The sequence below is a fragment of the Vulpes vulpes genome, chromosome 7 (genome assembly GCF_048418805.1).
Source record: "Vulpes vulpes isolate BD-2025 chromosome 7, VulVul3, whole genome shotgun sequence".
Taxonomy (NCBI): domain Eukaryota; kingdom Metazoa; phylum Chordata; class Mammalia; order Carnivora; family Canidae; genus Vulpes; species Vulpes vulpes.
This window is the reverse complement of record NC_132786.1, coordinates 27,806,726-27,830,841: the sequence shown is the minus strand read 5'-3', so window position 1 is coordinate 27,830,841 and position 24,116 is coordinate 27,806,726. Positions and strand designations below refer to the sequence as shown.

General features: G+C 44.0%; 1 protein-coding gene across 8 annotated transcripts in view; it reads left to right on the top strand.

Moving 5' to 3' along the window:
• Positions 1-24,116, top strand: part of IKBKB (inhibitor of nuclear factor kappa B kinase subunit beta) — a 59,008-nt gene that overhangs the window by 4,846 nt on the left and 30,046 nt on the right. For 4 of the 8 annotated variants that reach the window (XM_072763447.1, XM_072763445.1, XM_072763446.1 and 1 more), the window contains exons 3-6: positions 8,695-8,789; positions 9,451-9,587; positions 9,747-9,864; positions 12,380-12,449. In XM_072763447.1, coding sequence (XP_072619548.1) covers positions 9,565-9,587; positions 9,747-9,864; positions 12,380-12,449 — 211 coding nt within the window. In that variant the 5' untranslated portion in view covers positions 8,695-8,789; positions 9,451-9,564. The remainder of the gene's footprint in view (positions 1-8,694; positions 8,790-9,450; positions 9,588-9,746; positions 9,865-12,379; positions 12,450-24,116) is intronic. The other 4 variants (XM_025993665.2, XM_072763442.1, XM_025993664.2 and 1 more) reach the window with 1 other exon arrangement.

Here is a 24,116-nt window from a genome sequence, read left to right as displayed (position 1 = left end):
CATGGACTCCTTCATTCTATGGAAATTAGTTCTTCCCCTGAATTCCTTCAGTTTCACTCATTTGGCCGGCTTCATATACTGCCTTTTTGTCTTTGTGTATAAGAATGTGTCCTGTCAAGGCTCTGAGTTCCTGGTCAGCTGGGGCCCTTTCTGGTTTTGGCTTTCTTTCATTTCCCCCACAGCAATTGTCTTTAGGTTATATGTGTGTCAGGTGCATAAAGTCATTCACTTTCTATAAAGACCTTTTTGGAAAAGGGAAAGAGCCATTAATCAGTCATTACAAATGTAAACTCCCAACCATCATAAGTGTGATACAGGAGAGGGGCCCACGGCAGGAGGGGCCCATCGGTCAGGAGGTCAGGGAAAGGCTTCTTCAAGGAAGTGGTGCATAAGCAGAACTGTGAGTTATTGGTAGAAGTTGGCCCAGCTTAGCCAGGCTTAGCCCAGCTGGGAGAGTGGGAGGAGAGTTCCAGGAAGAGGGAGTAGCCTATTCAGAACCCCTGTGTGGGACAGGTCTTGGCAAGCTGGTGGGACTGGAAGGCCAGTGGGCCCAGAAGGGAGGAAGAGGGGAGCCAGGTGCAAGGGAGGCTGGAACAGAGAAAGTAACAATGAGACCCTGCCAAGAGCTTATATTTTTATCTGAAGGGCAACAGGAAGCTGTTGGAAGGGGGTTCACTTGGACTGAAGGAACAGTTTGGAAGGGGCCCAGGCCCTGGTGTGCTGGGAAATCACATCCTGATTAGTAGTGTTTACCAACCTCCACAGGGTAACTACTTCCACCAGGGCTTGTTTCAACCCACTGACAGTTTAACAAGCAGGTCTCACTGAACTCCCAAATACTTAACAATCTGCTCTCAGAAGAAGTCCTGGTACCAGGACACCACGGGCACTGGCCTGTCATGTGGGGAGGCCAGTCATGAAGCTTTTGGAGATGGGACAGGTGAGAGATTAGAGTGGGCTGATGGCGGTGGAGATGCAGAGAAGTGGGCAGATCTAAGAGCTATTTAGGACTCTATGGTGGAATCGAAGGTGAGGGCTGAGGGAGCAGGAGGAGTCAGCTTTCACAAATACTTAGTGTAACCTTGTTGATGAGCCTGGCTCAGTCCGGGAAGCTCTTCATCCCCTTTCTGGGTTGTTCCTCAGGTTGGGGAATCCTCAGGGCTGCTGTAGTGCTGAGGAGTGCATCTTCAGTTGAGGAGTGCATCTTCAGTTGATGTCCAGGATCAGAGCAAGCATAGTGTGTTCTTTGGTGGATGCTCCAGTGTTCAGAGCATCTTGAAGAAAACAGGTGGGACAGGGTTGTTTTGATAACGTGACTCTAGTCAGTATGATGATTATACTTTGCAACCATGTACATTTCCTGATACTCCATATACTTTATCTTGTCTACAAAAGAGAGGCTTTTTAGTTTATCACGAGAGCAATTTCATAAAAGAGTCTAAGAATTGGTATCCTCAGTCACATATGCAATGCCTAATAATCAGACCCATCACTTATTAAGAACCTACCATGTGCCATCATTGGGCTAGGTATTTTACACTCTTTATCTCCAGTCTTCACAATAACCCTAAAAGAAAGAACTGGTGTCTTTTTTTTTTTTTTTTTTTTTAAGTTTATTTAAGTAATCTGTTCACCCAAAATGGGGCTTGAACTTGCAATCCTGAGATCAGGAGTCACATGCTCCTCCAACTGAGCCAACCAGGCACCCCAAGAACTATTGTCCTTATTTCTGCTTATTGCTGAGGAAATTGAGGCACAGAAAGGTTAGGTCATTTACCTAGAGTCTAAGCTAGTAAGTGAAGGAGGTGGAATCTGAACCTGTATCTATTCAAATCCCAACTACCTGCTTTCTCCATTATGGCCTGTGGCTTTTTTATGGTGGGTACTCTATGGTTAGGGACACCCCAAGAACATTCTTAGTTCTCTTCAGTCAGTCTAAATCATTTTGAAGCACTAAGGAAAAACTCTTGTTTGGAAAACAGCATGTAAACAAGTATTTCTTAGTGAGGAACGGCTGTATACCAAATGCCCCTACCCGTTTCCCAGAGTTTTTGGATGCTATTACCAAGCATGGGCCTTGGCAGTCCTTGCTGCATCTGTACTCCCTTAAATCCTCAGCCTCAGGGTCAGCACAAACCATTGATCAGTACAGACTAGATAGGCTGTTAAAAATAGAGGAAGAGGGTGATGACCTGAGTGACGTCAGCCCGCAGCACCTTTTGGGAATAAGGGGGGGTGGGGAACCACATGGCTCCCAGTCACTCATACCTGGGCTCCAGTCCTGGCTCTGTTAACTTGCCAGCTTCATGGCTTTGGGCCTAAACTTCCCCATGGATTTTTGGGGATACTTAGATATTGATCTCCTTGGCTCTCAGCATGTCTGGGCATGAAATAAAGCAGCTGCTTTATGAAGGATCTGGGAATGTTCCACAGTGCCTTGCAAATATATTCTCTGTGCACTTGGCTGTGAAAGAGGCTGAGAATTGCCTGGTTTCCCAAGGGATGCCTGTCAGGATGACATGAGGTAATGTATGTCCTGGCTGTTCTAAAGCTAGAAACGAAGGTGTCATTATCTCTTCTATGAAATAGTGCTGACTTTTGTGTGTTTCCTCACTGGACAAGATTAAGCTCACTTCAGCTTCTGTGTGTGTTCTGAAGTCTTAAGGACTTCAGTCAGTTCACTAAGAATTTATTGAGCACCAACCCAAGCTTCATGAGGGGAAGAAAAGAAATGACCTTGTCCTCAGTGTGCTTATGCTCTAATTGAGGAGGTAAAATGAGTACTCAGCAGTATATTAAATAGGTCTAAATATAAGCACCAGATTGTGTAGAAATACTAACGGCTGCTGTTTATCCAGAGTGCTCTGTGCTGGCTGTGCTAGAAGCTCTTTCCATATTATTTTTTGAATGCTTAGGAGAGAGGGAAGGCTTCTTGAGGAAATGGAACTTGAGCAGAAAGGAGATAGACTGTGGATGGTCTGAAGAGAATACAAATCAAATGAGTAGAGTAACATCTACACAGGGCCAGAGAAAGGAAGCAATGCTACTGTAATTTACTCAAGGCCTGCTCTGTATCAGACATTCCATCTTGTTTTGACTGCAGGGTAGAGTCATCTCCCTCTTGTGGATAAAGACCCATAAACTAAAGTAATAGGCTCAGTGTCACATATTTACCAGGTGAAGGATGAAGGAGTTAAACCCTGACTTATTTCACCCATCAAGTCCCTGTGAGTATATTTGGAGGCCACTATTTCTCTTGGGTGTTTACATCCAAGGGATTGGGTTGAACTCAGAGCCCTCTCAGCATAGATTGGTCAGCATGGTTGAGTCAGGGGGAAGCTGCAGCCAGACCCTGTATCTTTTGACTCTCAGGCCCAGGTTCTATCCCTAGGATCTGTCTAGGCCTAGCTTTGTACCTCCTCTCTGAAACATTCATCTTGGAGGGCAGGGCCTGAGAAGGAATGAACTGGTTATTACTAATTACTCCCTTTTACCACAGTGATTTGTTGGATGGTTGCCACAGTAACAGGAGACAGGTTTCTGAGCCAACAGTTTGAATGTACCTCTTGGCTTCCAGCAAGTTTCCCCTCCTCATGAGAAGAAGGCTAACTTTGGGAAGCTGTGCCAGCTCCTGAGTGGACTGGCCTTGAACTCACTTGTTGCTGTCACACCTTTCGGTAGCTCTCAGCCATCTGAGAAGGTGCCCCCCCCCCCCCCGACTTGATACTACACCCTATTTCTACACAAGTTTTTTTTTTTTTTAAGGTTTTATTTATTTATTCATAAGAGAGAGAGAGAATGAGAGAGAGGCAGAGACATAGGCAGAGGGAGTAACAGGATCCCTGCATGGAGCCCGATGCCGACTCAGTCCCAGGACCCCAGGATCACTCCCGGAGCTAAAGGCCCTCAGGGGCCCCAAGTTTTGTGTTTTCACGTGCAAAGAGTCGCAGACTTGAGGGACCTTCATAATAAACTGCATTCAATATGGATGACACTGTTGGCGTCTGTCTCCATTTTCTCAAAATACAAACCCACTTTAAATTTCATCCCACATGAGTCCACTTACCAGAAGTTGGGTGTTGAGATGATTTGGGCCAAGTCTAGGTTTCCATAGAACTGAGCTAAGACTCTAGGAAGTTCCAGCTCAGATAAAGAAAGTCATCCTCTGCTCTTGGAGTTTTGTTGCTAGTGAAGAACAAACTCCCCAGGGTTTCAAAACCAGTATTTTTAGTCTGTTTCTGAACTGTTTAATTGAATTTTGTTTTCTAGAACAGGTATGTTTTTAGCAACAGAAAGTCATTCTGTGTGGGTTTCTGTTTCAAATGCAGTATTACTCATGGAAAACTGGAATGCTTTAGAATACTGCCTCAAGGGCCCCTGTATAAGAAAAGGTTGAGAGTGTCTGTATCCGTGTGAGACATTCCCCAGCCCATGGAGTTAGGATTTCCCCTACAGCCATAGGACTGAGCTGTCCACAAATAGAAAGTGAGTTCTGGTGTCTCTGCCCAGTTAGCCCACCATGGGTTCAGTATTCATATTGCCAAGTTCACTTTTTAATTTGAATTCGGATATTGAGGCTAATAGCACATCTCCAGTTTTTAGTATCAGTCTTCAGTATTAAAATCTATTTCTGGACTCTGCTTTGGGCTGGGGGACAGCTATGTGTTGGATCCAGTGTTTGTGTTGGACAGAAGATGGCAATTATCTACAATTATCCAGTGTATAGCTAGACTACATAAAATATTTTCTCAATCACTTAATCTACCTTTGAAGTTTGATTTGTCATTTTTTTTTTTGATTTGTCATTTTTATGAAGAAAGCCTACTCTCTGTGGTAGGCAGAGTAACAGCCCCTCCCAAAGATGTCCCTATCCTAACCCCTGATGCTGTGAATATGGTAGGTCATCATGGCAAAGGGGAATTAAGTAAAGTTACTAATTGGCTGACCTTAGATGGGAAGGTTATCCCAGACTATCTGGTCAGCCCAGCATAATCACAAGGCGCTTAGAAGTGGGAGAGGAAGGCAGGACAGTCAGGGTCAGAATGATGCAATGTAACAGTCAGTGGTCCTTGTTAGCTTTGAGGATGGAGGCAGGGACCCTGGGCCAATAAATACAGGCAGCTTCTAGGAGCTGCAAAGATCAAGGAAATATATTCTCCCCCAAAGCTTCCAGAAAAGAACATAGTCCTGCTGACATCTTAATTTTAGCCCATTGAGATCTCTACCAGACTTCTGAACTTCAGAACTGTAAGGAAATAAATTTGTGTTTTTTTAAGCCACTAAGTTTGTGGCAGTTTGTTAGTAGCAGCAGTGAAAAAAGGGCAAAAACAAAAACCTAACACACTGTTCTGTATATTGAAGTTAAAATAGATGCAGATCTTTAAATACCTTGATTTAAGCTCTGGATCATTCTGAGGTAACAAACCGTGAGTTGCAGTATCTCTTGCTGAACTGTTACTTATCAGACTGTCCATCAAAATGGTACATGGTGAATGGACTCCCCTAGCACTATTACCTCGTTTTACACTTGGCCCATCAGTTGTAGAACTGTGCGTGCCAGTCTCAGTTTCCATGGAGATCCCACCTGACCGGAAACAAGCACCTCTACTGGCATGGCAGAGCTGCCATTGACAGAGTTACCATAGAACTGGGCTAAAATGTTTGAGTCTGAACATGAAGGGGAAGTGAAACTTGAAAGCAAATTCAAATCAGTTTGAGAACAGACAGAAGAATTGGGAAGTGCATGATGTGGAGGGTGTAACATTTTGTGAGATCCAACAGTCTGTAGGTCAATTGAAGAGACAGTATTTTCACATGTTCCCTAACTCATGAAAAGATTTAGATGGATTTCTACCCGAGTTTGCTTGTACAACTGTACTAATTGCTTCAGTAGCAACAGGATTTACGATTTTTGAAAGAGTTCAGCTCTTCTTCAGAGAGTACCTCAGGATCTAGGCCAAACAACGGGACTCCAGTAACAATGTGTGAATGGTGTGGCAGGACCTGGTTATTAGTGCCACGGGCTGCACCCAAGAGTGTTTGTCCTTACAAAAGTAGACATGTGGCTACCAAATGGGTGGGCCTTGGAGACATCATGCTAAGTGAAAGAAGCCACCACGAAAGACCACATATTGTGTGAGTCCATCCATTCATGTGAAAATTCAGAACAGGCAAATCTGTAAAGATAGGTGGTTTGCTCTTGCTCATGGGGCTGGGGGAAGAGTGACAGCTAATGGATACGGAGTTTCTTCCAGGAGTGATGAACATGTTCTAAAATTGATTTATGGTTTTTGTTCTACTACTCTGACTATACCCCACACTGTTACACTGCCCACTTTAAATGGATGAATTGTGTGGTATGTGAATTCTATTTCAGTAGGTTTCTTTTTTTTTTTTTTTTAATGTAGACATGTGAGGTAACTGTATGACACAGAGCTTAACCACAGCAATATTAGGATTTGTTAGAAGCAACTTCTGAGAGGATCGTAGAGATGTCCTATCTGTTTTCTGGCATTGGAGCTACAAGAAGCAGAAGATGCTTCCACCTTATTTCTGAAGCTTATCTTTCTTGAATGTCAGTTTTAGGGACTGGTCTAATGATCAGTGATTCAGTGATTTTATTAGACAACTTCTGCTCATTAGGTGACTTCTATTGCTCCTTTTCTTACTGTGTGAGTCTTTGTTCTGGTAGGGATCATGGCCAGTTTGTTAAATGTGTGGCTGCGATGTAGTTCTGCCGCTGTAAGGACAACCATGTGCACACCGGCAGGTCCTGCCATGGTTCCCAATGTATCTTTTTAGAATTTATTTATTTATTTATTTATTTATTTATTTATTTATTTATTTATTTATTTAGTGTGGTGGGGGGAGATGTGTGAGCAGGGAGAGGAGCAGAGGGGGAAGGAGAAGGAGGGACAGAATCTTGAGCAGAACCCCCATGGAGCACCAAGCCCTGAGCTGCAGCCAAGAGTCTGACCCTCAACCAACTAAGCCACCCAGATGCCCCTCAACATATGTCTTTTTAAAGTTCCATTGGGCACCATGTGAATTGCTACACTTACAAGAACTGAAATTCTTTTCAGTATGCATTTTCATAAAATGACAAAACTAAGAAAATGATCTGTCAGGGTCTCTAGAATATCCTTCCATTGGGCAAGTAGTAGAATTTTGGTACTGTTCTGAAATCTTTTCTTGTTGAAGGATTTAGTGTAACCAGCTGCAGGCGTTGGCTCTTCCCTCGTACATAAGGCTGTTGGGGAGGTTGTTGCTGCATGTACCCACAGTATACAGGATACTGGTATGAGTCAGCTTGCTCACTGATGGCAGGACCAGCTTTCGGCTGATGCCACCAGGGGCATAGCTACAGGCATCAACTGTCCCTCAGCCATCCTGGAGGCCCCTACGGGCCTAAGGAGGGGGCAGCCATGTAGTGGTCACCCCCTGTTGTGGTCAGAGCACCTGAGGCCAGAGCCACTGTCCCTGCTGCTGTCAGCACTGTGGTCTTAGGGCTCTTTCCTTTTAGTCTGTTCCCTGGGATTCTTGGTGTTGTCTAGAGAACCAAGGAAAAGGGATGAGTTAATCCTCAGACCCAGGCAGTCAGTTAATTATCTAAAAATGTTTTATTGATTGCCTTCTTTTCCATTCACAAAATCTCTGCTAAGGGCAGTGTGCTAGTTACTGGAGAAGAGGTTAAAGTACATGAAGATGGGGAAGCCTGTAATTTATCATAGAAAATAGTATAACCCTATGACTCTACAGAAAATAAGTCTTTGGTAGATATGTGTAATGAAGGAGTTGCCTGTTTGGAGAGCAAGGTAAGAGCCTGATGAGGTAGGCTTTGGTAGTGCCTGTGTACCCATGTGAGCAAAGTGTAGACTAGAAAAGCATAGGACTGGACAGGTGGTCTAATCCAGCTGCAATGTCAGATGCCCAGGGTGGCCTCTTGGGAGAGAGACTGGAAAGCAGAGCAGAGCCAACTTTCCAAGGATTTTAAATGCCAGGAGTACTTGCATAACATGGGTCTGTTCCCAGTAGCATTATTGAACACCTCCTAGGGGCTGGACACTGATAGGGCTAAGCTTCATGATAGCCCTAGAAGGTGGGTATAGGTATTCTTATTTTACAGATGAAGAAACTGAGTCAGATCAAGCACTCTGCCCCAGGTCACAGAGCTAGTAAATGCTAACTTGAATCATCTTGTGTTCCAGCCACCATGCTAGACTTGCCTTCTCTGGGGAGACAACACTCTTGTATGAACAATGGAAGCATGTGGCATTGTTAGGTTGAGTTATAAAGAAGTGCCATTTGTGTAAGTCAAAATGGTCAATACCAGCAATGTCATATGGTTCTATCTAGCAGTTGGGGCTCAGAGAAGTGAGAAATATCTTTCACAGGAATGGTTAGCAGAGGTTTCATGGAGGAGGTGGGAACCAAACAGGGCCTTGGTGTTGACTCTGGATGGCTAGAAACAAGAAAGTCAAGGAAGAGGCAAAGGTGTGGAGGCCAGCCTGATAGGCTGGTGAGCGACTTGGGACCATCCATCAGTGGGTACATATGTGGGCCTTGGGATCCCAGGGGTCCTGTGATCCATGCTTTGGGCCCTAAGGATACAAGTTTATGTTTGACCCATGGCTTTCTCAGTGGGTTGGGATGTGGGCTCTGCTCATCTCGTCCCCGTGTGTGCTCTCTCTGCAGGAAACAGGTGAGCAGATTGCTATCAAGCAGTGCCGGCAGGAGCTCAGTCCCCGGAATCGAGAGCGGTGGTGCCTGGAGATTCAGATCATGAGAAGGTGAGGGCCCAGTACACCAAACTGAGACAGGGCCGGCATTGCAGGGGGATGAGGAGACCACAGGAGCTGAGGGGCCCCATTGGGGCATGGAAATGAAATCTGGAGGGAGCCCTCTGAGCTTTGGGATCTGGAGCAACCACCCCACATGCTACATCCAGGAAAGAAAATCATAAATCTCAGTCCCTCCGTCAGGATTAACAGATGACTTCTAGAGGAGTGGCCATTAGTGTCCAACACTGAGCCTTACTTTTGGTCAGTTTTATTTCTCATATTAAATAATTTAAAATAGCCATCACAGTGCATTTTCCTTTGTCACCAAAGATGCTTCTCTTCCCTCCTCTATTTCCAATTCTAAGGTGGTATGCTCCTCTCTACTGCTGTGAACTAATGGCAGGTACTTACTTCTCCTGTGTGGGTACAGGGACTGTCAGCCCCTGGATGGATCTGTCCTCCCTGGTAGTGAGGGGGTAGGTCAGCATTTAGGTAAACTAGCAACTGAGTCATCTTGGAAGACCTCAAACATAGAGGTGCTCCTTCTATGAACCTCTTAAAAAACAGAGGTATCACCTTGTTTGCACACACAGACATATGCACACACACCCCCTACCCCCCTGCTTGAATGGCATGAGATTGGAAGTCCCTCTACTTTCTATGCTTTTAGAAGCAGTTTCGAAGTACAGTGAGGACTTGATATGGGGCACTCTAAAGAAACTTAAGTTGCACATGATGCACTCACAGTCCTTGAGCTCGTGGTGCTGAAAGTAGAGCTGGGTGGATGCTAACTGACCGGGCACCAAGGTAAGTAGCCCGTTCCTGACCTCTATTCTCCTGTTTACTCCTGAGGGCCCTTGGCTAGTCCAGGCCTCTGTTGTAAAGCTTTGCTGAGACATGGACAAAGGAGGGGAATGGGTTTGAGCCAAAGCCTGGGTTTTTCCCTCATTGGTCTCTCCTTCCTAGGCTGAACCACCCCAATGTGGTGGCTGCCCGGGATGTCCCTGAGGGGATGCAGAACTTGGCTCCCAATGACCTGCCCCTGCTGGCCATGGAGTACTGCCAAGGAGGAGATCTCCGAAAGGTGAGGCTTCCAGGGTAGCAGGGCGCAGTCCGTCTGGGCAGGGGCAGTGGGGACGCCTTTTGCACCACCGTTTCATCATCAGGAAGCTCAGGCAGCCACAGGGATTGCAGTGGGCTTACTTTTTCTTTTCAGATCCCCCATCCCATGCTTGGGGTGGGGTGACATGTGCGTGATGTGAATCAAGAGACTGAATCAGAAGCTTTTACGAGAAAGTCAGGGAAGGGCTTGCTGTATGTACTGCACAGTGATTATTAAAATGAAAAGTCAAGTCACCAGGTTTTGAGGACAGGGAAGACTGGACAAATTCCAAAACAAACTTTTCTTCCCTGGGCATGTTAGGGCCACCACAATCCTTCAGTGCATCAGCGTCACTGCTGTCCTTATTAGGAGGGGTTTTGTCCCACAGATGTGGCAGTGCTGCACCCAGGGTCACAGAGTAAGGCAGGAAGGGAGCTGACTTCATAATCAGGGAACTGGGCCGACGTTCCAGAGCCACCACTGACTCATCATCTGGGCGTTCGTCCCTTTAGCACATTAACTTCTCTTTATGAGAACATACACTGCCACTGGGCAGTGGTGGCAGCCCTTCCTTGTCTTGGGGACAATTGCGCCTGTCCACCTTCCCTAACGTTTTCTGAAACTGGCTCGTACAACCTGCTTTTATACTTGGCCTGGTTTGATTTTCAACATCCCTGTGATGTTGGTACAGCGGGATTGCTGTGTGAAGGATGGAGATTATGGCCTAGAACGATGAGGTGGAGTAGCAGGCCTCACACAGCTGCAGTGGGAAGCCAACCGCAGGCCACCTCTCTATGAAACTGAATGGTGCCACATAGGAGGAGGAAAAATAAAAGCTCTAGACAACTAAGTTGTTTTTGTGTTGAAAAGAGGTTAGTCTGTTAGTGCACACCTTCCTGTACTCTTCATGCTAGAAGAAAGGCCACGATATTATATGGGGAGGGTGGGGAGCAGGGTACCCAGGCATTTCTTCTTTCCTGACACGGCAGCTTCCTGGGCCCAGCATCGTGTGCTGTTCTCCTTACTTTTCTGGCCCCTTATGCCTTCTTTTTGTAAAGGAAATTTCCCACAAGGGTTGATCTGCTCGCCTGGCTTTCTCCTGCCATGGGAGATAGGCAAGTCATGGGAGGGCCATGGCAGGATGCGAACAGTCATTGGCATGACCTATAGGCAGGGGACTGATAGTGAATGGAAATGGGAGACTTGATAGTGCTTCAGTTTTCCTCTTTATTTTCATAATCTTTGACAATCATCCGATTACCAAATGCAGTTATTTAAAATAGGAGACAGTCATGTTGTTGCGGTTGAGTGAGTGGTTCTTAGAGGGTAGTGTGGGAGTTGGTGGGAAGTGACCAGATTGCGGAGGGCTCAGAAGCCCGAGACTCGATCTCTGGTAGGCAGTGAAGACCTCATCAGCCAGGGAAGATGATGATGCACACGGCAGCACGATTGACCTGATGTGTGGGGCACAGGGTGATCTGAGGGAGGCAGGCAGTCCTTGCAGTCTTGTACCTGGGGGTGGGCTGCCCAGAGCACCTGGGACCTCAGTTCTCTCTGTTCTCCAAATGAAGTAGCCTGTCTTTCCCTCCTCTTAAAAGTTCAGAGTCTGCTCCCCTGGGCACAGAGAGACGAGCTTGGCTAGCCCATGAGCAGGTGTAGAAGCCAGAACGGACTGAAAGAGTGAAATGTATATGCCCAGCTCAGGAAACAGGCTCTTGGATATAAATATTAGTTAATGACCATAACCCTCAGTTGGAAGTTATTTTCTTCGTTGTTTTCATTTGAGGCCAATTGCCAGCAGTGTATTGAGCCCGGGCCAGGGGGCAAAGAGGGCACATGTTTGAGTTCAGGCCTCAGATAGATGTGGCTTCATGTTCCAGGGCTGCCCTGCAATGGCTGTGTGAGCAGACATCACGGCACCCCTCCGTCTCAGGCTCCTGACTCGTGAGGTGGAAACCTCAACAGTGCTTGTGTTGGTGGCAGTGGGAGGATGATATGACCCAGTGTAGGTAGAGCTCCGCTGAGCCGATCTGTGCAGGGTTTGCCTGGTCCCAGGTACATAGTAAGTGCTCGTTATGCATTCCCGACCACCATCATCACCCAGTGAGGCCATGTTGGGGAAGCGGCCAGAGCGTGGTTTTCAGGGAGTACCTTCCACTTCACCCTCTGCGGGCCTCTCAGGAGCTGTGCTCCCACTGTGGCTGAGCATAGCCTTTGGCCCATCTCCCTCAGAACTGCAGCTCAGGTGAGAATGAGAATCCGTCACCTTAGAATGAGACACCTCACCTGTGAGTACCTGACTGAGCACTTGTGGGGGTTCTCATTGCTGCTTCCTCCTCCTCCACCTAGGGCCAGTGCCTCCCAGTCTTGCTGCCCAGGTCCCCAAAGCCCAGAGCTGGGGTTGGCACTCAAATGACTCCTGCTGGTAAAACACACTGTGGGCTTGTTGGTGGTTAGGGACTGCTCACTCTGATGCTTCTTTTCAACCTCTTGACAGTACCTGAACCAGTTTGAGAACTGCTGTGGCCTGCGGGAAGGAGCCATCCTCACCTTGCTGAGTGACATCGGTAAATCCCAGCCCTGGAAATCAGGCTGTGCCCTTCAGGGAGAGTGTGTGGGGTCCCTGGGAGTCCCTGCGGAGCACAGGGGGGAGATATTTTGGTCCTCTGTTCCTTCCAGAGGGTGGAGTTGACAGGGGTACAGACAGGGTGGGGAGGTCAACAGAGGGCTAGTCAGACAGGTACTGAACTCAAATAGATTTCCCTTCCTTCCGGACTCAGTCATAGAGTGAATTATGTATATAGAATAACAGATTTCCTTCCCATTAAAAAGCTCCACTCCCTACTTTCCTGGAATGGCCAGCAGTGGGACAGGTTGTCATTTGAATGAATTTCATCCCTTGGCAACTAATTTTTCCACTTCCACATTGGCAGTTCTTTTGCCAATTATAGCCATAGGAAAAACTCCCGTTTAATCCTTTGGTACTGTTACTGTCCTCAGATGATAGTGTCTGCCACACTGTCTGAGAAGGTCAGGGCAAAGAGTGACCTTAGACCACAGAGCTCAGATACAAGGTTCTGGACCCTGGCACCTGCCTTGGGCAGGAACATGGTTGGGGGGCCACCTGACCAGCGCAGGGCTCTGGCCTAGAGAAACGGACAGCAGAAGTGAGAGAGGGCCTGACCCAAACCTTTTTTTGTTTTGTTTTGTTTTTTTTTAATCTTCCAGCTTATTCGTAGAAGTTGATAGTTTGAGATTTAAAATTTAAAGTTATCCAGAGCTTACCACTGAGTGTGTGCCCCACATGTAGGCACTGATACCATCTTCATTCCTTTCCATTGCAAACACTTTGAAGCTGCATGCTTTTCGTTTGCTCAAACATTTTTTATTTTTATACTTTAGAAAAATGTCAAGTGTATAGGAAAGTTGAAAGAGTAGTACAGTGAAACCCACGTGACTTTCAGCTGGGTTCACCAGCCCTTACCATTTTGCCACATATGTAAACCTGGTAGGATAGGTAGGCCTCTAGTCTCTACAACATTTTTGCCGTGCCAGTGTGGGTCCACCTTACCCTTACCCTGTGCCACTCTTCATAGAGGGTGGGCAAGAAGGAAATGAGGGGAGGGAGAGGCCAGCACTGACATCAAGTTAGGATCCAAACAACCTGACATAGAAAATTCCATCTCCCTCTTTATTCCATATCTTTGTCCTTTGGATGGAGTTCACAGTGAGGATGAGTTGACGTCACACCCCTTTTATCTGACTTGAATGGGCGTCCACCACTAACTCGCCAGGCCAATTCCTTCATGAGTTGGCCTCTGTGGGTCTACTGGAAGGGCCCTCTCTGTCTGCCTAGAGGGTCTGGTGCATAGGTTAAGAATCCCACCTATTTTCCTGACACTTTGCCACATGGCTTGCCAAGCCAAGTTTTACTTAGACAATACTTGATTGTCTTGTTACCCTAGTGGCCAAATTATTTATTCTCTGTTGAGTTGGGTTAAAGGCAGGTTAGTAGGTTGGGGAATATTCTTTTGCTCCTTGTGGGAAGCTTATTTTATTTCTCTCTGATTAGTGGTTTAAGTCATTTTTTAAAAATTTTATTCTCTCAGATACTTTCTTTCATCAGTGAGATTATTTTTGCATTCAGCATATAGTTATTAAGGTTTTCATTTTATTGGCTGGAGTACAGAATTTTCTACTTCTGTACTCCTGTATCCCTGTACAGGATTTATAACTTTTACTTCCTCAAGTGATTCTCTAGTGATATTAATAGAGCCTCTACTGGTTGCATCTTCTTTGGTCTGGCCTTTAATATCCAGTTACCACTGACTGATGTGACAGCTTTCATATTACGTATTGAAGTTTTAAGTGTGTGTTTAAGTTATACGTAAGTCAGAATAGTGAATACTGGTAAACTTCCAAGTGTGTATGCAGTTCAGCTCTCCTGTAGGTGGATGAATATTGAAATTCTTTAGGTCACTGATTCCTTATCTTTTCTCTTTGTGAGAAAGAGAAACCCTAAGTTGGAAATGATTAACTTTTGGAGTACCAATACACTGGGATTAAGTTCTTATTTATTTGAGAGAAAGTGAGTGAGAGAGCAAGCACAAGCAGGGGCAGAGGCCGAGGGAGAAAAAGGCTCTCAACTGAGCAGGGAGGGGCTCAGTCCCAGGACCTTGGGATATGATCTGGGCCACCCAGGTGTCCCTAGAATTAAATTCCTGAAGGCAGAGATTTTAGTCATTGCTGTATTTTCAGCATCTGGAATAGTGGTATCTTATATAGCAGCTTTTCTGTAAATGTCAAATGAAAGACATAAATCCTAAAGGAAATTAAAATAAGGATCTATTAAAAAAAAAAAAGATGTCCACATATAATTTACAGTCCCAAGTCAAATACTCAATCCTCCATTTATTGGCATTGTGACTTTAGGCATGTCACCTAGGTTTTAAGAACATCTCTTTTATTATAAAATGAGACTGTTACCTCATTAGAGTTGTTATGAGGATAAAGTGAGGTGATATACCAAAAGCCACCGGCACAGTATTTTCTGCTCCTGGCATAACATGCGGTCAGCAAATGTTTGTTCCATTCTCATGTCCTTCCCCACTCTGTATTTGGATTAATAGCATCCCTTTTGAAAGACCTGTCATCCTGATTTGGGATCTGGTAAACCAGGTTGGTGGTTGTCTTGTGACGTTCCTTTCCTAGAAACGGTTACCCTTCAGACCTGTTCCTGTGTCATTCATCTTCTGGAAGCAGTCACATCCCCTAGTGTTGTGGTTGTGGCAGAGGTTGTTGATAAGCTTGTATTATACTTCTCCTTCCCATTTCTGATTTGTGTACAGGATTTATCAAGTTTATTTCTTTTGCAAGGATCTCACCACTGAGCGGGAGTTCAAAAGCTTTTCTTGGAGCACATCTAAGCTAGCTCTTTTGTATTCTGAAACATTTCCTGAGCATATTTTGTTCCAGTTTGTTCCAAGTGCCAGCCCTGTTTCCTTTGTTGGAGTTGCCACTGCTGTTCTCTGCCAGGTTGGCTTCAGATAAGTGTCAGAGCCACACCCTTGACCACTGGGTCCAGAAGTCAGTGCCTTCTCTTCTGGATTAAACCTGTTTTAACGTAACCTCCTCTGTGCCACTGATTGTACAGAGATGCCCACTCAGAGCAGCATCAAGATAATAGAGAAGATTTTTTCAGTGAACTTTAAATTGACCAGGAAGATACTACAGCATAAATATGAGAAAATAAGCTGTTGCCTGGTGAGCACATGCCAGGACAGACCTATTAGGCATTATTCTCTTATGCTGGTAAGAGATCCAGAGACAGGTACAGAGGCAGCTGGAAATGATCTGAATTTCCACATAACCCTAAAATAGCTCAAGGAAGTTACATCTAAGTGGACTCTATTTAAGTAGGCTTGCTCATTATCCTTTGGAAAACATTGCAGTGTGTTTCCTCCTGAGCTGAGCACTCAAGGTTGAAGGACAGATGGACACTCTGGAGGCCCGTGATTCCCCTGCCTGAGGGGGACCTGCCTGTGCGTGCCCTGCCCAGCTGGGTGGTCTGGTTGTGTGATCTCTGTGACCGCCTTGGGTCTTAAGTCTCAGTCGATCTTCCTTGACTCTCTGGATGGCCAATTTACTGCGGGAACAGACCGTCTTGTCCTTGGAACCTTCAGGAACCCCGCCTCCCCGTTTCATCGGTGCCTCATTCTCCAAGTCACCATCTGTGTCTGTTGTGGCCATGCCTCGTAGGCAGCCATGCTTCAGCATTAAAAGGCAGAGAGAGGTTCAAAGGGAATACAGGGCTTTAGGGAAGAGAACTTCATTCAAATTGGCCTTTCTATTTAGTGTTTCTAATTGTGGACTTAGAACATAACAGGATTACCCGATCTCAGCAATTCAGATCATTGGTATATAAAGTATGTTGGAAAGCATAAATGGACTACTAATAATAAAAGAGAAGACAACTGGCTTTCATTTCTGGCTTCTCCAAGTTCCCAGCTCTGTCACCCTGGGCAAGGACCTTTTGGTCTATTTGTCTTTTCATTTCTTCTCTATGGGAAACTGTGGTAACTCTCTGGGGCTATATGTCCTCAACTTTATTTTAGTTATTTATTTATTTTTTAAAGGTTTTATGTATTTATTCATGAGAGACAGAGAGAGAGAGAGAGGCAGAGACGCAGGCAGAGGGAGAAGCAGGCTCCATACAGGGAGCCCAACGTGGGACTAGATCCTGGGTCTCCAGGATCAGGCCCTGGGCTGATGGCGGTGCTAAGCCGCTGAGCCACCTGGGCTGCCCTGTCCTCAACTTTAAAATGAAGGGTTTGGGCTAGGCGGCCATCCCTTCTAACTCGATATTCCATTTTCATCATCTAGGGGGCTGGCTGTCAGAATGGGCGCCCCAGAACATCTTTGACGCCCTCTCCACTGTCCCAGCCTGACTGCATACCCAGTGTCTCCTGCCTCTCCCCTAATGCATCATCTTCCCCCAGAGTTTTGTCTGTGTGGCTTTTTCTTCATTCCTGCTCCGTCCCCGTTGCCCCTCTCTGTGCCTGGACTGACCACCCACTGCTTTCCAGTATTCTCTTTGCCAGGTTATTCTCACAACCTCCTTATCAGCCATATTCTCTCCAGAGTCTGTGTATTCAACCCTGAGCTCTCTGCTTAACTCCATTACCCGTGTCTGTATACTTCTCCCAAAGCCATTACCAAGTCCTAGACTTCTTCCTTAAGCCAGATCCCTTCCTGGCATCCCTTTCTTGTGTCAGCAGCCCATTTTCCCATCAGTCACCCAGACACGAATCTTGTCTCTAGAACTCGCCCTCTTCCTGCTCTATACCCTTTCATTTCAAGGCTCCAGATCCTTTCAGCCCTCCTTCGAGTCACATATCCCATTTCTCCTCTCTATTCCCTGTGCTTGACATTGGGGACAGATTTCTGGTGTGAGGGGCCACTGGCCAGACCCTGCAGTAAGTGAAGAAAACGCCTTGCCTCAGTGGCACATTTTCCACAATACCTAGGAAATACAAGACACTTTATCAGTACTTGTTGAACAAACAAGAATGGTTTTGTAGTTTTCTCTCAGCACTTGGTATGGCTGCCTTGCTACCTTGCTGATTAATCACAGGGGTTATTTTAGCCGGGAACCCCCCAGCTGGATTCAGTCTTTCTCCACGTGTTCACACTTGGCCTTCTAATTTGTTGTGGTTGGAAGGTCCAGTGAAGGTGGAGTGACTGGCACACAGTAGTGTTAAATGTTAAAAAACAAATTTTAACTGAGTAAATTGTAAAGATCTTAGTGGCTTTATTCAGTGATTCATGAATTGGGCAGCATCCGATCTAGCAAATAGAAAGGAGCTCTGAAGAGCTGTACATAATGAAAGACTTTGACAGGCAGAAGGGGCCAGGACAAGGAAGTTACTAGCAAAGAGAGGATTGTTTCAGGTAAGGTCACCTTTCTTTTGAGGATGGCAGGGGTCCCATCAGGCAGATTACCTCATTAGTGCAGACCAGGTAATTCCACACTGAATAAGATTACATTTTGGGAGAGGCTGAATCTACAGTTAGGTTAGGTATTAAGTCTCAGTTTGGTGATGTGGGCTTAGCACAAGTGACTCCATTTTTGGCCTGTCATCTCTTAACAATCCTTCCCTTTTGATCAGACTTAACTGAGATATGATCAAAATTATATATTTGTATGATTTCAAAATCATTATAGTGGTATTAGCATCACCCCCAGCTATGGCTCTGAAGTTCTTATAGTTTCTGCTGGTGCTCTGTGGTTATTCATAGACCATGACTTTGCCGAATCTCTGTAGTATTCACTGGTCATGACTTCAGGTTCACTGTTTTAGTCAGTAACTCTCTTCATTTTTCAACATTCCAGTCTTGGGGAGATCATTTGATGGTTAGTAGCCATGAACTGGCATTTAAAACTTTTTGAGGAAATACAGTGTTACCAGGGAGATTACTATGATTATTATATGCAGGGTAACTCGTGGTGTCTAGAGGATACTTCAAAGCCATGGTCCCCAAGACCCAAACCAATAAAAATCAAACAAAGAGAGACTGTGTTGAGTCCGTTTGTTAAGCCAGATGGCTTAGTTCAGTGATTTTATGTAGCTGAGTTTTACCTTCTCCAGAAGTGTTAATCCAGGGGCAGTAAGCAGTGTTTGCCAGAGCACAGACACCTTGCTCAGTTTCCAGATAATCGAGGACTGTCCTTTTATGAAGTACTTTGTTAGAGTCTAAGGATTTTTTTTTTTTTTTTTTTAGTCTAAGGATTTTTATTGGGCAGCTATTGCTCTAAGAGTTGTGAGGTTCTTGATCATTTGTACTCCCAACTGGGAAAGCAAGGATCTGCCAGAGGGAGCTAATTTTGAATGCCTCCTGGTAATTCCCATTTGAGTCCTAGCACAGGACTGGAATGGAGGCCAGCAAAATCTAAGGGTTGGTAGACCATGCAGGTGGTTTTTATTTTGGTTACCCTTCTCTTGTGTCCCTTTCTTTATGTACAGCCTGACTTCAAGGTTCCCTGGGTTTAGGATTGTTAACCAGAGACTGGGAAATGGACCCTCAGGGTTAGGGTGTCTGACACTGTAGAGAGGGGGCCAAGTTTATTCTAGAGAAACTGACACATTGGAAATCAGAGGTGTGTAAGAGGCAGAACTATAGAACTACTGGCATTGTGGCATACCCAACGGTTGTTTGCAGGTTGGATTACCCCCCTTAGCAAAGGCCTGCGAGATACAGGTGATGGTGTTATCTTTCCAGGCTAGTGCCAGAATAAAGGATAGAGAAGGAGGAAGAAAGGATCTCGTGTTAAAAGTGTGAAGTCTTGATCTGGTGGCTTAGGTGGAAGTAGTCTACGTTGGTGTTAGCTATTTCTTCCTAGTCAATTTGATTTTGAGGTCTTCAGCTGGTGTGTAGTTCCCAAAGTCTGAAGGAGCCCTTTTTAATTGGTAGACGTCAACCTACATCCCTGAAGTCTGGCTACCATCTAGTGGGTGAGGAAGACCTGGCGTTGTCCCTTCCAAGGAGATTCAAGGGCAATTAATATTTGTCTTTATTGATTCCAAATCAGAAGGGTGGGAGAAAATTAGAAACATTAGTTTGGAGAGTCATAGGCAGATATTTGAAGAAACTATCAGGATCCAATCTAGTTTATAGGTCTATAACAAAACCTCAAAGAAAATTAACAGTACTGGAATCTAATATCTACAAAAGTACAATTTTTCTCTCTACAGTTACCCCTATTTTTTAAGTTAAAGATAATTACAGTAAAACTGAATTGTTTGCATTGAACTTGGCCTGTTTACTTAATAGAAATGCAGCAGGAATAATGATTAGCCATGTAAGCTCCTTTTAAGACTGCTTTGTGGAACCTGTCGTAAGGAATCAGATTGAACCCTTATAAGCCTCTGAGGCCAGGAGGCCATGCCAAGGATTTACCATCAGATTTTACCTGCAATACCAATAATTTGGGTGAATTTCTCTCTTCTCAAGGTTCCCCTAAATATCCTGAGGTGTCTGGGCCTGCCAGGAAGTGATCTTTCTTATTCATCTGGTAAGGCTGCTAGGACCCTCTTATAAGCAAAGTACCAAATGAGTTTTTTTCCTAGCAGTTTCTTAAACTGTGTGGTCATATCTGAGTCTATACACATCTCTCATAAATGTGACATTTCAGTCAAGTCCTTGGTGATATAGCCCACATTTCTAATTGTGTCCTGTTACAAGGAGAAGAGAGTCTTATTGAACTTACACAAATACCTAACTATATTATCTTGAAAAGAATACTCAAGGGTTTCTGGTTTCTAGAGGGATCAGATAGGGAGAAAAAGGAAATGCTTCACCCATACCTTTGTTACAAAGGTATGCTTTGTCAAATAGCTGTAAGTCCTGGGTAGCTTTAAAAGTTTCCTTAAATCTGGAAAGGAAAAACAAAACATGGAGGAACCAGCAGTGTTTCAAACAAAAGTTCATAATCATCCTCCTTGGGTTATTCAGTCCCATTTAATTATATTCTGCTTTAATCCACTTCTTCCATTATTTCTGGAAATTCTTACTAAGGACAGTTTTATGATGATCTTAAAGTTATCAGAATCCTGTACTTGCCAAAGTTCTTTCCAAAGTCCAAGCCCATTCTCCTTGAAGGTGGAGCACATGTGCAGAAACACTTTCTAAAGAGCATCAGAGTAGAATAGTAACTCTCTGCAAGTGACAAAGACTTAAAAATACCTACTGTTAAAGAACTGATGAGAGTTCATTTGATAAGGAAATTTAGTGATTTCTGTGATAACATTTTAGGATAATAACTGGAATTGTTACTGGTAATATTCTTCTAAGACATGAAGAATAAGGAAAGCTTAATATTACTCCTTATTTGACAGTGCTTTCCATATAATTTAACATAGCAAATCCAGTTAGTTTTACATACTCTTTGTATAGAGAAAATAAATCTTGAGATGTTCCAGGAGCCCTCTGCAAAATACCAGGTAGTTCAGGATCAGAAAGACTTCATTTAGACCAATAGTCCAAGAAAACTTTGTCATTTTAACAGAGAGAAAACCAAATTCTAACTTTGCACCAGTTTCTTTTTGATATTAAAACTTTTTTATTCAAATAAATTCATTTTAATCGTAGCTAACCTGACCATACATGAAATTCCTTGCCCAAAGATTCCTTTTTAAAAAACCTACATCTTTTTTACGTTCACATTTTGTCCTGTGTTTTTCCTCTTTCCTATTCTGAAATAACTAGCTTCACGTTGGGACAAAATGTCTTTTCCTTCAACAAAAATGCCTCTCCATTCCTCATACCTTCTCTTACCAAAAGCACACACCCTGCTTTCCTTGGGTACAGAGATGTTTCTCTTATTATTTCCAGTAGCTTTGATTACATATTATTTAGAATTTTTAACCTTTAGAAACCTTAGTTTCTAGTGAAAACTAAAACTTAAGCACTTTAACAGGCTGTAAACTGCCTGTTGCACCAATATTTGTTATGTTGGCAAATGTATGAATATATTTAATAATTTTTAGAAGCATACGTTTCTGTTTAGACTACCAAGGAAAGCTCCATGAGACATCAGACAAAGTCAGCCATCATCCTGTTATTTTTCCTGTTGATGATATAAGATAGATATCATATGAATATATGACAATTTACATTATGATAATATGAGGTTATTTGATTAGTAAACATATGTAGAATAAATGTATGTCTGCATTAAATTCAGTACTGACAACGCTGAAGACATGTCTATTTTAATTAAACCAAGAAACTTAAATTAACTTTAACACCAAGTATTTTCCCAGAAAGTGTGAACCTGAAAGGCATTTGAGGTTAGTTTCTCTTATAGTTCTGAGAATTTTAGGAATACTTACATCATATAAATGCTTGTTTGTTTTTAAGCCAATTAAATAGAGCTCTTTTGCATATTAATTTTGGCAGTACCATTCAGAGGAAGAGAATCCTACACATCTACAACACACATATGTATAGACAAATGTAATTGTGTAGACATATGCAAACAAAGACCTTATAGCTTTCACTTTAAAATTTTAGCAGTAAGATGAGTATGATAATGCAAAACTCCTTAGTTTATAAAGGATCATTTGGATCCAAGTCAGGCTTCTGGGAGATGAAATAAGATTATCTAGATGTCTAAAGCTTTTTCTACCAATATTTGTATGAAAGACACTTAAGATTTGTAGCTGTCCTTAAAAGTAATTGTATGGAAGCTGTGGATCAGATTTGGGATAAGGGAGCTTCTGTAGCAATTTTTATTTGTGAAAAACCTCCCCTGATTTTTTTTTCTTCAGTCCTAGGAATTGGGGATGGTCTAGATAAGAGTTTTTAGGTAAAGCATTTACCTCTCAAAGGCACAGGGAAAGAACTTAAGTTCCTCTAAGAAGTACTTTTGTTCCCTAGGGTCAGAATTTTCACAATCCTTACAAGCCTTTTGAGAAAAGTAGGAGAGGTTTAGAAATTGGTAAAAAGGACAGGTGGACTTTAAATTGTTTCTGGAGCTGCATTTCTGGTTTTGCAAAGACTCGTAAGATAAGGACAGTTGGTTTTAATATCTCAAGGAATTGGGCTGTAACTTAAATGATACCATAGGCTGGCCCACTCATTTAAGCCACATTATCTGCAATTTGCTTTTTTTTTAACATCAGGGAGAAGATTTCCAACTAAAATAAAAAAGATTGAGGTTCTGGATTTAGAGCTGTTTGTCTTTGCAGTGTTTTAGTAAATCCCTCCACAAAGCCTTCAGAAGTTTTTTCTTTTCCTCTGGATATGTAGTTTTATTTTAGCTTAGGGGAGAAGCAATTCCTGTCAGGCTCTGATTATCAGCTTCCAATTTGGCCAACTTCTGACCAGTGTTATTTTTAAAAAGTCCTCTTTCAGGGGCTCCTGGCCAGCTCAGTTGGTAGAGTGTGGGACTCTTGATCTCAGGGTTGTCAGTTAAAGCCCCATGTTGGGTGTAGATATTGCTTTAAAAAAATCCTTTCAAATATTTTGTCAAATTTGAGCTGGGACAAACGGTAAATATTCCTGGTAGTCTTGAACGATCCTTTGGACTCAAGAGGCCTTCCCAGGAAGGATGCAAAAGACATTTTCTTTTCCTCTCTCTACTGCTTACTCTAGAGAGGTATCAGAAAGATATCTGACTCTAGAATGAAGTCTCAGCTTAGCTGGCTTCTGCCAATCTTTAAGAATCCCATCTGTAGGGATCCCTGGGTGGCGCAGCGGTTTAGCGCCTGCCTTTGGCCCAGGGCGCGATCCTGGAGACCCGGGATCCAGTCCCATGTCGGGCTCCCCGTGCATGGAGCCTGCTTCTCCCTCTGCCTATGTCTCTGCCTCTCTCTCTCTCTGTGTGACTATCATAAATAAATAAAAATTTAAAGAAAAAAAGAATCCCATCTGTAGACTCTGAGTGGGGTTTAAAGTAGAGAGTGTAGGGATCCCTGGGTGGCGCAGCAGTTTGGCGCCTGCCTTTGGCCCAGGGCGCGATCCTGGAGACCCGGGATTGAATCCCACATCGGGCTCCCAGCGCATGGAGCCTGCTTCTCTCTCTGCCTGTGTCTCTGCCTCTCTCTCTCTCTCTCTGTGTGACTATCATAAATAAATAAAAATTAAAAAAAAAAATAAAGTAGAGAGTGTAGCTCCAGTGTCTACCAGAATTTGGTAAGGGTTTTCAATTAGTTCTTATTTCAGGTTCCACTTAGCTATTTAAGAGAATAGCATAGCACTTTTATGTTTTTTTTTTAATTTTTTTTTTAAATTTATGATAGTCACAGAGAGAAAGAGAGAAAGAGAGAGAGAGAGAGAGAGGCAGAGACACAGGCAGAGGGAGAAGCAGGCTCCATGCACCGGGAGCCCGACGTGGGATTCGATCCCGGGTCTCCAGGATCGAGCCCTGGGCCAAAGGCAGGTGCCAAACCGCTGCGCCACCCAGGGATCCCCTTACCAGAAAATCCCTCAGCTTCTGACCAGTAGGGGCCCTCCTTCTGAGGCAGATAAGGGGCATTCAAGTTGATGTTGAAGAATGTGAACTAAACCTTTAAGAAAACCTTTTTTTCTGTTGTCCCTGTTGATTGCAAATGAAACATTGATTTCCTGGCCAGTTTTTTTTTTTTTTGTTGTTGTTGTTGTTTTAAAGATTTTATTTATTTATTCATGAGAGGCAGAGACAGAGGCAGAGAAACAGGCTTCCCACAGGGAGC